This window comes from Vipera berus (assembly GCF_964194415.1).
Source record: "Vipera berus genome assembly, chromosome: 3".
NCBI lineage: Eukaryota > Metazoa > Chordata > Lepidosauria > Squamata > Viperidae > Vipera > Vipera berus.
The window spans coordinates 7,226,001-7,240,301 of NC_138204.1; the positions used below are offsets into that span (position 1 = coordinate 7,226,001).

Sequence of the window (14,301 nt, forward strand, 5' to 3'; positions counted from 1 at the left end):
TCTTGGGGGGACCATATTTTAATTTAAAATTTTTAAAGTTGGATCACATGACCTTGGGGGATGATGCAATGGTTGTAAGTGTGTGGACTTAAGAAACAGTGACATAAGCAGGGCAAGAATACTCGTGAACTGCAATACACTTTTAAAGTATTAAGAAGAGACTGGACCGCCATTTGTCTGGAATGGTATGCAGGGGTAGGCAATCTTGGCTCTTTTGTGACTCGTGGACTTCAACTCCCAGAATTCCTGAGCTAGCTTGGCTCAGCTTGGAAACTCTCCCTTTCCCCTCAGCATGGCTGGCTCAGGAATTCTGGGAGTTGAAGTCCATGAGTCATAAAAGAGCCAAGGTTGCCTACCCCTGGTAGGGCTTCCTGTTCGAGCAGGGGGTTAGACTAGAAGACCTCCAAGGTCCCTTCTAACTCTGTTGTTCTGTAAATGCTCCGCTGTGTGATGGTTAGTTTCCTCTTTAGAATCCCAAAGGTGCTTTTTCAGGAGACAACTGGACTTTCTTTTTTTTTCCTCCTTGAAGACGTTTTGCTTCTCATCCTAGAAGCTTCTCCAGCTCTGACTGGATGGTGGACGATGGAAGGATTTATACTCCTTGCAGACAGCTCGTCATTTGCATCCTTTCAGAGAGTCGTTGAGGCCACCTGGAAGTCCTTCTGTGTGTCCTCAAGGTCACCTGAGTGGTGCAAATGGGTGTGGAGCCTTCCTGGAACTGCTGAAAGGACCGTGTTGTAGACTGGAGATGGATGATGTCGTATCCCTCCCCCTCTGTTGAGAGAGGTCTGTTCAAAATTCAAAATTGAACAAAAAAGTCCAGCTGTCTCTTGAAAAACCACCTTTGGGACAACCATGACCTAGATGACTGTGAATCTCCCTAGACATTCCTTTTTGGAGGTAATTTTTTTTAAAAAAAATCACCTTCAAATTATTAGGGCGCCAATCGCACACACGTCGAGAATCTCATCAATATTCGAAGGTGAATTAGCAGTGATGCTGTTCCAAGCCAGACAAATGCTTTAATGCGGTTTGCATAGGCTGAGGTTTTCATGTTTTCTGCACAGAAGGTGCCATGTCTTGTGGCTTCTTCTGCTTGCTTGCTTGACTCATTCTGCTGGTTGTTGATGTCACTTTTGGAAAAGCAAGGGTGGTTTCATAATAGCCGGGCAACCAGTTGCTGGAAATCTTGTTGTGTCATAGATAAAAGAACATTGCTTCCATGTTTGCTCTGGTGAAAGTGTTTTTTTTTCCCTGATCCTCTTCTGAAGCATATGAAAACCGCTGATGAGCTGCAATCATTCCGAGGTAGCCTGGCCATGTCTTATTTACAGCGATGGGAACTGTAATGAGCACATCCATCTTGGAAAGGCAGCCTAGACCAGGGGGTAGGCAACCTTGGCTCTTTGATGACTCGTGGACTTCAACTCCCAGAATTCCTGACCCAGCTAGGCTGAGGTAAAAGGGAGAGGTTTCCATACTGAGCCATGCTGGCTCAGGAATTCTGGGAGTTGAAGTCCATGAGTCATAAAAGGGCCGAGGTTGCCTACCCCTGGCCTAGGCCTAGGCTGCTTTATGACTCGTGGACTTCAACTCCCAGAATTCCTGAGCCAGCCAGGCTGAGGGAAAAGGGAGAGGTTTCCAAGCTGAGCCATGCTGGCTCAGGAATTCTGGGAGTTGAAGTCCATGAGTCATCAAAGAGCCAAGGTTTCCTACCCCTGGCCTAGGAGAATAGTAGCATCATCCAGGGAGCAAGTTTTTGGGAAACAGACAGCTGATCAGGCTTTCAACGCTTGTGTCTGGGGGTCCATAAAACCTGTGAAATCCAGAATGTGTTGAGCGCCGATGTTCCATTTCATCTCCCAGTTGAAGAGTCAGAAGAATACTTTTGACCTCCCTGCAGTATTTTAAGTGCAAAACATCTGAGATGGAAAGGGTATTTTGAATCTTCTGAGCTGCAATGTTTAGAAATTGGGATGTCTTGCACAGCTCCAGTTGTTTCTTTGTGTGTGCACGGATGCATTCACTTAACACCTCCCTTGCCATAGATAGCACACCTCCCCTTTGTGTATTTATATTTATGTCTTTTTCTGAAGTAGGGAAGTATACAGGAATGTATGTGTGTTTATACAGCATACTCTGTGTGTGTGTTGTTTTCCCGCGCTTCCATTCAGTTGTGCCTGATTCTCAGAAATTGCTTGGAAAGGAACCTGACGTTTTCTTGGCAAGGTTTTTTTTAGAAGGGGTTTGCCATTGCCTCATTTCTAGGGCTGAGAGAAAGTGACTGGCCCAAAGTCACTCAGCTTGTTTTGTCCCTAAGGTGGGACTAGAAGTCAGAGTCTCCTGGTGATTGGCCCACAGTCACCCAGCTGGCTTTCATGCTTAAGGCGAGAGTAGAACTGGCGATTGGCTTGAAATCAACCAATCAATCGGCTTTCACGCTTAAGGCAGGATTAGAACTCATAGTCTGCTAGTAATTGGCCCAGAGTCACCTAGCTGGCTTTTGTGTCTAAGATGGGACTAGAATTCACTGTCTGCTGGTTTCTAGGCCAGCATCTTAACCGCTAAGCCAAATTGTCTCCCTCATGGATGCAAACATGACATAACTCCATCTCCTTTGCCCAGGAGTTGTTTTCATTACTTCTCAATCTGGGCTGCATGTCATATTTAATCTGGAGCTAAAATTTGGACAAGAAATGGCTGGGATCATGTAGTACACCTAGCCAGGTCAGCTACGACAGAGGTCCCCAATCCCTGGGCTACAGCCCAGTAACTGTCTGTGAGCTGTTTAGAACTGGTCCACCTGAAGTGGTGGGCGATCACGCACCCAGATCCCCACTTGTGCCCGCCGCTCATACGTGTGCCCGCCACTCAGACAAATTAGTCTGCAGGCTCATTTGCCTCCCTGCTCATGCAGAACCACCCTCTCTTTCCCCACCCCTTTGCCGGTCCACAAAACCGGAAAAGTTGGGGAATTCTGAGCTAAAACATAAGGTGGGGAGGAGGAGGAGGAGCAGGGAGGAGGAGGAGGAGGAAGAGGAAGATCTGCAATGGAGAGAACAGTTAGACCAAGGGCCTTCAAACATGGCCCTTTTATGACCTGTGGACTTCAACTCCCAGAATTCCTCAGCCAGCGTGCCTGGCAGAGGAATTCTGGGAGTTGAAGTCCACAAGTCATAAAAGGGCCATGTTTGAAGGCCCCTGAGCTAGATAAAAGAAAGCTAAGTCTACAGTAGAAACGTAATTGGAGTTAGTGTCTCAGTCAAAACCCTCACTAGTTCTCATGAATATAAAGGGCGTGAGGGGGAACGTGCGTTCAGGCTTGGGCTGTTTTGTTACTATACAGATAGTCCTTGACTTATGACCCCAATTAAGCCCAACATTTCTGTTGCTAAGCGAGACAGTTGTTCAGTGAGTTTTGCTCCATTTTACAACCTTTCTGGCTGCAGTTATTAAGTGAATCACTGCAGTTATAAAGTTAGACACACGCGGCTGTTAAGTGAATCTGGCTTCCCCATTGACTTTGCTTGTCGGAAGGTGGCAAAAGGGGATCGTGTGACCCCGGGACAACACTGCGGCTGTCATAAATGTGACTCAGTTGCCAAGCATGTGAATTTTGATCACCCGATCGCTGCAAAGGTCATAAGTGTGTAAAATGATCATAAGTCACTTTCTTCTGTGACCATTGCAAGTACAAATGGTCACTAAATGAACTGTTGTAAGTTGAGGACTCTCTGTAGCCTAATAATAAAAGTAGTGTTAGCATGCAGCACCAGTTTCCTACTCTGGTCTACCTTGAAGGTTTAAATAAGTTTAAAACTATGGTTTAAAAGGTTGAAATGGGTTAAAAATGGGTTTAAAAAGTTTAAAAGAGGTAGGTTAAAATACAATATTAAAAGAGGTTAAAAAGTTAAAATAAAAATAAAGTAAAATAAAATAGAACTTTTACTTTTGGAGGAGCTCTTTACAGCCTTTGCTGCCTCTCCACCATCTTGGCTCCACCATCTTGAAGGTAGTTGAAATAAATACTCCATTTATACCAAATGCTAAGCTTGGTTAGTTGGTTTTGTGTGTGTGTGTGTGTGTGTGTGTGTGTGTGTGTGTGTGTGTGTGTGTCTTGGTCCAAAATGCCAACCCAAAGTTTTGGTTTCCAATATTGTGTGTGAATACGTATTAACTCTTTAATCATATTAAGCAGCTTATATGAAGCAAACCTGTCATTTGTGGCCTGGAAGAAAAATAGAACCCAACAAGTCTGCCACCGGCTGAATTAATGTTTTTTTTTCCTTCTCTTTCTGTTTTATTTTGTTTCTCTGCCGTCCAGTTTCCTGCTAGTTTTCTCCTGCTTAGTCCTCTCTGTCTTTTCCACCATTGATGATTATGAAGAGAGTTCTGAATGGGCCCTTTACAGCCTGGTAAGTGGGAGGCCAAACGTCTAAGACCAAAATCCAGGAAGGGGAGCTATTCATTTGGTGAATAAGAATGGAACGGGACGGAACAAAATAGAATAGAATAGAACAGAACGGAATGGAATGGAATGGAATAGAATATATGGAACGGAATGGAATGGAATAAAATAGAACAGAACAGAACAGAACAGAACAGAACAGAATAGAATAGAATAGAATAGAATAGAATAGAAAATGGAACGGAATGGAATAAAATAGAACAGAACAGAACAGAAGAGAACAGAATAGAATAGAATAGAATAGAATAGAATAGAATAGAATAGAATAGAATAGAATAGAATAGAATAGAATAGAATAGAACAGAATAGAATAGAATAGAATATATGGAATGGAATGGAATGGAATGGAATGGAATAGAATATATGGAATGGAATGGAATGGAATGGAATAGATGAATGAAATGGAATGGAATGGAATGGAAGAATGGAATTGAATGGAATAGAAAAAAATGGAATAGAAGAATTGGATGGAATGGAAGAGAAGAGAAGAGAAGAGAAGAGAAGAGAAGAGAAGAGAAGAGAAGAGAAGAGAAGAGAGGAATGGAATGGAATGGAATGAAATGGAAGAATAGACTATCCTATCCTATCCTATCCTATCCTATCCTATCCTATCCTATCCTATCCTATCCTATCCTATCCTATCCTATCCTATCCTATATAGAATAGAGTAGAGTAGAATAGAATAGAATAGAATAGAATAGAATAGAATAGAATAGAATATTTTAATGGCCAAGTGTAATTGGACATACAAGGAATTTGTCTCCAGTACATAAGGTCTCAGTGTACATACACACAACAAAGTAACATAATCATAAGATACCAGTAAGAGAAGGTGGTAGAAAAGATGAGAAGGGTAATAGTAATACAGCCATATTACATGGGTAAATATCCTTAGATATAAGACAGTACTGTGGGAATTAGGTTTTTCCACAGAATGATGGCACAGGGGAAAAAAAATCTTTGTCTCTAATTGTTTTGGCATGCAGTGCCCTGTAGCATTATTATACCTACAATACAGGGTATTATATCAAGTATACAGGTAGTCCTCAACTTACGACCACAATGGAGCCCAAAATTTCTGTTGCTAAATGAGGCAGTTGTTAGGTGAGTTTTGACTGCATGATTCATTTAACAACTGCAGTGATTCGCTTAATAGCTGTGGTAGGAATGGTTGTAAAATCAGGTGCGTTTCCCTTAACAACCACATCGCTTAGCAACGGAAAACCTGGCCCTAATTTGGTGATAAGTTGAAGACTACCTATCTATGTGTGGGTGGGCAACATAAACAATCCACTGAAAAGATTTTTCTTTGGGATTTTATAAAGCTGAGAAGGACAAGATTGAAGTAGGTTGCAAATTAAAAAACACACATCTGAAGTAGATTTTATAAAAACTTTGGGATTATTCCAAAAAGCTCCCTTGCCGTGAACAGTTTCAGATGTACCAGAGTTTCTTGGAAAACAAAAAAATGAACAGACCATTGTTGTGTCAGGATTGTCATATGTTGTTATGCTACTATACTAACGAGCTCTGTCTCTCCTGCAGGAAATTGTCACGATTGTGGTCTTTGGAGTAGAGTACTTTGTAAGAATCTGGGCCGCTGGCTGCTGTTGTCGGTACCGAGGCTGGAGAGGAAGATTAAAATTCGCCCGCAAGCCCTTTTGTGTGATCGGTAAGAACCGTTTCATTGCTAAGTTGGTCGATGCTAAGCTCAAATCTCCCTTCAGGAGAGGATCAGAGTCTCGCTAGAGAGGGCAGGACTGCTTTTGCTAGAATTTGCAATCAGTGTGGAGCTGTTGTCTCAACAAAACTGGGGTGCACCAGTTTGGGGAACTGCTGATCTTCAGGACAAAGCTCAGGTGGAGGTGAAAACGCAAGAAAAGTTGGGGTTAAATGATTCTTGTACTGTATATCCCGGGATGGGGAAATGGAGAAACATTGGACTCAGCAATGTTTCTGTGGTGGAAAGTAGTCTGGATTCCCAGGAGGGAGGGGCTGTGTTACATAGGAGCAAGACACAATGCAGCTTAGATAGTTTGTGTATGAGAAAGAGGGTGAACATGGCTGTTCCCTGCTACTGTATCTTTTGTGGGTTTTGGAGCCTAGCTTGACCTTCCTTCCTTCCTTCCTTCCTTCCTTCCTTCCTTCCTTCCTTCCTTCCTTCCTTCCTTCCTTCCTTCCTTCCTTCCTTCCTTCCTTCCTTCCTTCCTCCCTCCCTCCCTCCCTCCCTCCCTCCCTCCCTCCCTGGACTATAGTTCAGATTCCCGGGAGGGAGGGGCTGTGTTACATAGGAGCAAGACACAATGCAGCTTAGGTAGTTTGTGTAGGAGAAAGAGGATGAAGTTGGCTCCTCCTTGCTAGTTCCCAGAGTATATGTTTTATTGTGCAAATAGTCTGCTTAATCTGGCAAATTTCTGTGTATAGGTGAGGAACAATAAAGGAAACTGCTTAGAAGAATCTCATGGTCTTTCTTGATTTTTGGAGTCCCTCCCTCCCTCCCTCCCTCCCTCCCTCCTTAAAATGTAGTCCAGATTCCCTGGAGGAGGGGCTGCATTCCAGAGGAGCAAGAAACAATGCAGCTTAGATAGTTTGTGTATGAGAAAGAGGGCAAAGACAGCTCCTTCCTAACAGTTCCCAGAATATGTTTTATGGTGCCAATAGTCTGCTTTACGTTGGCCAGATTTCTGTCTATAGGTGAGGAACAATAAAGGAAACTGCTCAGAAGAATCTCATTTGTCCTTGGTTTTTGGAGTCTGGCAGATTCTTTGATATAGTCCTCTTCCTTCTATACAGACATCATGGTGTTAATCGCCTCCATCGCTGTGCTGGCGGCTGGCTCACAGGGGAACGTTTTCGCCACCTCGGCTCTCAGAAGTTTGCGCTTCCTGCAGATCCTGCGCATGATTCGAATGGACCGCAGAGGAGGCACCTGGAAGCTTCTGGGATCAGTGGTGTACGCCCATAGCAAGGTCTGAGTGGGCTGAGGTCAATCTGAGCAGCCAAATTGGTTGCTGTTTTTGGGAGACAGGTTGGACTTCAATTCCCAGAATTCTTAGGCAGCACAAAGGATTCTGGGAATGGAGCTGAACGGTCACTAAATGAACTATTGGAAGTCGAGGACTACCTGTGATTCATTTAAGAGTAGCAGTGATTCACTTAACAACGGTGGCAAAAAATGGTTGTAAACTCAGCTTTGCTCCACTTAACGACTGCCTTGGGTTGCAACGGAAATTCTAATCTTAATTGCGGTCGTAAGTTGAGGGTTATTTGTGTAATGATTTTTCTAAAGCAGAGTTCCCCAACCTTTCTGCTGGTTCCACATGTGCGCTCACCACTTGTGCAAAATGGAGCACGTGTGTGCGTGGTTGCCCGCCACTTCTACAGCTTTGTTCCGATTGGCTCAAGACCTGGTAGCAGGGATTGGGGATGCCTGATCTAAAGTTATTATTTATTATGCCAAATTTTTATCTTTTATCTTTTTTCTCTCTTTCTATGTATGTGTGTGTATATGTATATGTATATGTATATGTATATGTATATGTATATGTATATGTATATGTATATCTATATCTATATCTATATCTATATCTATATCTATATCTATATCTATATCTATATCTATATCTATATCTATATATACATACCGAGCCTGTTGATAGGGCTCGCAACTTGGGTGTCCTCCTGGATTCACGGCTGGATTCACGGCTCAGTTTTGAAGATCATATAGGAGCCGTGACCAGGGGGGCTTTTGCCCAGGTTCGCCTGGTGCGCCAGTTGCGGCCCTATCTGGACCGAGATGCCCTACGCACAGTCACTCATGCGCTCGTGACCTCCCGTTTAGACTACTGCAACGCTCTCTACATGGGGCTGTCCTTGAGGACCACCCGGAGGCTTCAGCTGGTGCAGAATGCGGCCGCGTGAGTTGTGATGGGGGTTTCCCGATACTCCCATGTAACACCTCTACTCCGCGAGTTGCATTGGCTTCCGGTTGCCCTCCGGGTGAGATTCAAGGTGCTGGTGATGACCTATAAAACCCTAAATGGCTTGGGTCCAGGATATCTGAGGGAACACCTCCTGCCAGCATCAAGTTCCCTTTGTCCAGTGCGCTCCCACAGGGAGGGTCTTTTCAGGGTGCCGCCGGTTAAAGATTGCCGGCGGGTAACACCCAGGGGGAGGGCCTTCTCTGTGGGTGCACCTGCCCTTTGGAACCAGCTGCCCGCGGAGCTTAGGACTGCCCCTGACCTCCGTTCATTCCGCCGGGACCTGAAGACCTGGCTCTTTGAGCTCTCTGGCCCAGGCTGAGAATTTTAACTTTAACTGGGTTTTTTTTTTATTTTTCTCTCAGGGACTGATTTAATCTTTTTTAATTGCTTTTAACTTTTCTATTGATTTTTCTTTTAAATATCCTGTAAACCGCCCTGAGTCCTTCGGGAAAGGGCGGTATATAAATCTAAATAAATAATAATAAATAAATAAATATATCTACAGTATATGTATATGTATAAAATTGGATGGGTTCTGAACAGTTAAAGCAAATATAAAAGGAGAAGAAACAATACAGCAATATTTTAAAAAAACCAATACGAAAGCCTATAAAACAGATTACATTCAGGGAAAGAGTAATTACATAGCTGAATTTGAGACAAGACTCAATAAAAGTTGAATGTTTCCTATTCTTTGGAACTATGTATCTATGTATGCATGTAAAGCAATGACTAGGCAGTGGATCTGCCATGTCCTTTTTATTGCTAAAAAATTAGTTTTTGAATCTTGAAAAGTTAAATTTATGCAATCTCATACTGAAAGAATTGAAGCCCTGGTATTAAGTACAGCTCACTACAGATGTAGATTATGCATCGATGATTACATTTCCTTATAAAGCAAAGCGCTTATATTTCTCTTCTCTTCTCTTCTCTTCTCTTCTCTTCTCTTCTCTTCTCTTCTCTTCTCTTCTCTTCTCTTCTCTTCTCCTCTCCTCTCCTCTCCTCTCCTCTCCTCTCCTCTCCTCTCCTCTCCTCTACTCCTCTTCTCTTCTCTTCTCTTCTCTTCTCTTCTCTTCTCTTCTCTTCTCTTCTCTTCTCTTCTCTTCTCTTCTCTTCTCTTCTCTTCTCTTCTCCTCTCCTCTCCTCTCCTCTCCTCTACTCTCCTCTACTCTACTCTACTCTACTCTACTCTACTCTACTCCTCTTCTCTTCTCTTCTCCTCTCCTCTTCTTCTCTTCTCTTCTCTTCTCTTCTCTTCTCTTCTCTTCTCTTCTCTTCTCTTCTCTTCTCTTCTCTTCTCTTCTCTTCTCTTCTCTTCTCTTCTCTTCTCTTCTCTTCTCTTCTCTTCTCCTCTACTCTACTCTACTCTACTCTACTCTACTCTACTCTACTCTACTCTACTCTACTCTACTCTACTCCTCTTCTCTTCTCTTCTCCTCTCCTCCTCTTCTCTTCTCTTCTCTTCTCTTCTCTTCTCTTCTCTTCTCTTCTCTTCTCTTCTCTTCTCTTCTCTTCTCTTCTCTTCTCTTCTCTTCTCTTCTCTTCTCTTCTCTTCTCTTCTCCTCTCCTCTCCTCTCCTCTCCTCTCCTCTCCTCTCCTCTCCTCTCCCCTCCCCTCCCCTCCCCTCCCCTCCCCTTCCCTTCCCTTCCCTTCCCTTCCCTTCCCTCTTCTCAAGAGTTACTGTGCACATTTGGGATGAAAAAAAAGCTGTTTTGAGCATGGCAAACAGAAGTTGGAGGAGAAACCTGGATGCACAATGGATGCCTTTGTTCTTCCTGCTTACTGAAGCATGGAAGCGTCACATGCCCAGAGATCAGTTTCCCCTCAATTAAGCTTTTTTCTCCCTATTTATTATCGCAACTGGCATCCGGTGCCTATAATCCCTTGGTCACTCAGCTGCCTGAATTGCCATTAACCCTTCTTTAATCGTGGCGTCTATCTTTAGATCCTTTGATTGTCAGCTATTGCTGGAGAGCTGTTTATGGGCTAAGCCTATTTTGAGGTTATTTATCTGTGTCTGGATCTACCCCTCGTTCTGTGCTTTGTGTCGCTCTGGTTGTGCTGGGCGAGGGTAGTAATTATGATGTAGACCTCCAGATGCAGTGGCCGAAACTTTTACTTGCACATTTGAATCTGTAACTGATGCCTCTGAAATCTGCTCCAAGTTCACATCAGATGCATTTTTTAAAAATCCCACCTTTATGACTTCATAACGAACTCAGGGGGGTGAATATACCCAATACTTCCTCCTCCTCCTCCTATTTTTCTCCACAACAACAACACGGGGTGGGTGGGGGGGATGGGTTGGGCTGAGAAAGACGGATTGGCCCAAAGTCACCCAGCTGGCTTTCATGCCGAAGGCAGAACTAGAACTCACTAGAAAACACTGTCTCCTGGTGATCGGCCCAAAGTCACCCAGCTGGTTTTCATGCCTAAGGCAGAATTAGAACTCACCATCTCCTGGTGATTGGCCTAAAGTCACCCAGCTGGCTTTCATGCCTCAGTTGAAACTAGAACTCTCAGTCTCCTGGTGATTGGCCTAAAGTCACCCAGCTGACTTTCATGCCTAAGGCGTGACTAGAACTCACCATCTCCTGGTGATTGGTCCAAAGTCACCCAGCTGGTTTTCATGCCTAAGGCGAGATTAGAACTCACAATCTTCTGGTGATTGGCCTAAAGTCACCCAGCTGGCTTTTATGCCCAAGGCGCGACTAGAACTCACAGTTTCCTGGTGATTGCTCCAGTCACCCAGCTGGTTTTCATGCCTAGGGCAGAATTAGAACTCACCATCTCCTGGTGATTGGCCTAAAGTCACCAGCTGGCTTTTATGTCTAAGGCAGAATTAGAACTCACCATCTCCTGGTTTCTAGACCAGTAACTTCATCTCTAAACCAAATTGCCTGTGCCATATGTGTGTCCCTCCCATTTTTCTCATGGCACCAGTATCCCAGCAATATTTTTTCCTCCCTTCATTTTTCTCTTTTGCTGTTTGCAGGAGTTGATCACGGCTTGGTATATCGGATTCCTGTGCCTAATTTTAGCCTCCTTCCTGGTGTACTTGGCTGAGAAAGGAGAAAACGACCATTTTGATACCTATGCAGATGCTCTGTGGTGGGGCCTGGTGAGTATCTTTTGCTTGCCAGTTTCAGGCCACGAATTTCTGGCTATCAACGTAGCTGTCACGGTTCCGACAGATGAATCTCTTCAAAAGAACTTCGAGGCATTGTTTACCTTAAAGAATCTTTTATTCGAGGAACAAAGTATCAGCACTACGTAGTTAAAGCCAAAATCTGAATTCCTCTCCTCTGGGCACAAAGTAGCAAAGCACAATTCCCTCCTCCAATTAACAGTCATAAATCACATTCCCCAATTAGCTTGAAGCGGGGGCTTTCTCCCCAGCTTTCCAGCCTGCCAAATCTTTATCAACTCTGGGCACAATAACCTTGGGTTCCCACGGCTGAGTTATTATTGTTATGACTAGTTGGACTCTCATCCACATTCCCCCTCCCAGCATCAACGAACTCTAAAAGCGATAGAGAAAAAATGGCTACATTTCCATCTCTTGTCAAAGCCAGAACATCTGATGTTAGCAGCATTGACAGTAGCATCAGAAGTACTGGAAGTCCTCAACTTACAAGCATTCCTTTAGTGACCATTCGAAGCTACAATGTTTTTCACACTTATGACCTTTGCAGCATCCCCATGGTCACGTGGTCAAAATTCAGATGCCTGGCGACTGGCTCATATTTATGACGGTTAGAGCAGGGATCCCCAAACTCTCTCCACGGAACTGGTCCCTGGTGCTCAAAAGGTTGGGGGCCCGCTGGTTTAGAATGTCCCAGGGTCACCTTCTGACAAGCAAAGTCATTGGGGAAGCCAGATGGACTTAACAATCGTGTTAATAACAACTGTTTAGTCGTTAACTCATGTTCCACTCTTCATGATCCCATGGACCACAACATTCCTGCCCCCCTGTCATCCACTGTCTCTCATCTTCATTGCATCAATGACACCATCTAACCTAGGAGGCCCCAACCTGTGGGCCACGGCCCACTACTGGGCTGTGGCCTACTGGCCACCGGGCTGCGGAACAGGCTGGCCAGTACGAGCATGTGTGTCTGTGTGTGCACTCACCCTCACTCATGCTAGCGTTGGCGCCGCTATGCAAATGGGGCGCTGCACAGCAAAAATGGGGCACCACATGGGGAAAATGGGGCACTGTATAAAGAAAACGGGGCAAAAATGGGGTGCCATGTGGGGAAAACGGGGTGCCGTGCAGTGAAAACGGGGTGCCATGTGGCAAAAACGGGGCAATGCTAGTGCCTGCACAGCAAAAATTGGGTGGTGCTAGTGAGTGTCACCAGGGCGCTAGTACTGCCCTGTTTGCATCACGTGTGCTCATGGCCCCGTTTGTGTGCATGCATGTGCCTAAAATGCTTCCCCCTGCCTTTCCCTCCGGGTCACCAACCGAGAACGGCTGGAGACCTCTGATCTAACCATCTCCTCCTCTGCCATCGCCTTCTCCTTTTACCTTCTATCTTCCCCAACATAGGGGTCTTCTGTAAGGTAGAGGTCCCCAACCTTTTGGGCACCAGGGACCGGTTCCATGGAGAGAGGTTTTATCACGGACTGGAGGGTGCGTGGTTTTGTTTGCTGCCTCCATCCCGTGGATGGGGCTTCACTTGTTTGTGCAGACCAGTTGCTGACATGCAGCCCAGTACTGGTCCAGGGACTGGGGGTTGGGGACCCCTCCTCTAAGGAGTCCTCTCTTCTCATTAGGTGGCCAAAGTATTTGAACCTCAGCTTCAGCATCTTATCTATCACTCGCCTTTATACAATCTCAAAAGCTTGTTTTTAATGCCTAGGCCAGGGGTAGGCCATCTTGGCTCTTTTATGACTCATGGACTTCAACTCCCAGAATTCCTGAGCCAGCATGGCTCAGCTTGGAAACCTCTCCCTTTCCCCTCAGCATGGCTGGCTCAGGAATTCTGGGAGTTGAAGTCCACGAGTCATAAAAGAGCCAAGGTTGCCTACCCCTGATCTAGGGCATTTCAGTTTATTAGTTAAGCATTACCTCAGGGATAGGCAACCTTGGCTCTTTTATGACTCGTGGACTTCAACTCCCAGAATTCCTGAGCCAGCATAGCTCAGCATGGAAACCTCTCCCTTTCCCCTCAGCATGGCTGGCTCAGGAATTCTGGGAGTTGAAGTCCACGAGTCATAAAAGAGCCGAGGTGGCCTATCCCTGGCCTAGGTTGACTTAAATACAGCAGATCGTTTTGATTGTGCTCCTGCGCCAATATTGACCTTGAAGATTTCACGCAACCATCTTTGTTTTCGTCCAGATTACCCTGACCACCATTGGCTATGGGGACAAGTATCCGCAAACCTGGAATGGGCGTCTCCTGGCAGCAACCTTCACTTTGATTGGGGTTTCATTTTTCGCTCTCCCAGCAGTAAGTAAAGTCTTCTCCTTTCCTTGAAAATAAAGCCAAATCATATCCGGGGTTGTGACTCACTCTGGATGGAAAGCATCATGGATTGCCTCTGATCTAAGAATAGTTTCCAAGCCTGGATCGTGCCATTTTTGTTGGAAGAAAGAACTGTTTTACTCAGTGATGAAGTTGAACGGGTCTACAGGTAGTCCTTGACTTACGACCGTTCGTTTAGTGTCCATTTGAAGTGACAACGCTGCTGGAAAAAAGTATCCTCACATTTAACAAACGACTCGGCCTCCCCATGGATCTGTGATTGTGATCCAGGCACTTGTCAACCATCCCACATTGGCGATGGCCTCAGCACCCCGCCATCATTTTGTGACCTTCGTTTAGTGACTGTTCGAGGTTACAG

At 44.9% G+C, this 14,301-nt stretch overlaps 1 protein-coding gene across 3 annotated transcripts in view; it reads left to right on the plus strand.

Moving 5' to 3' along the window:
* Positions 1-14,301, plus strand: part of KCNQ2 (potassium voltage-gated channel subfamily Q member 2) — a gene marked incomplete at both ends in the record, with an annotated part of 120,649 nt that overhangs the window by 40,288 nt on the left and 66,060 nt on the right. For all 3 annotated transcript variants that reach the window (XM_081323740.1, XM_081323741.1, XM_081323739.1), the window contains 5 exons: positions 4,325-4,415; positions 6,014-6,140; positions 7,262-7,437; positions 11,447-11,572; positions 13,797-13,907. In XM_081323740.1, the coding sequence (XP_081179866.1) occupies positions 4,325-4,415; positions 6,014-6,140; positions 7,262-7,437; positions 11,447-11,572; positions 13,797-13,907 (631 nt within the window). The remainder of the gene's footprint in view (positions 1-4,324; positions 4,416-6,013; positions 6,141-7,261; positions 7,438-11,446; positions 11,573-13,796; positions 13,908-14,301) is intronic.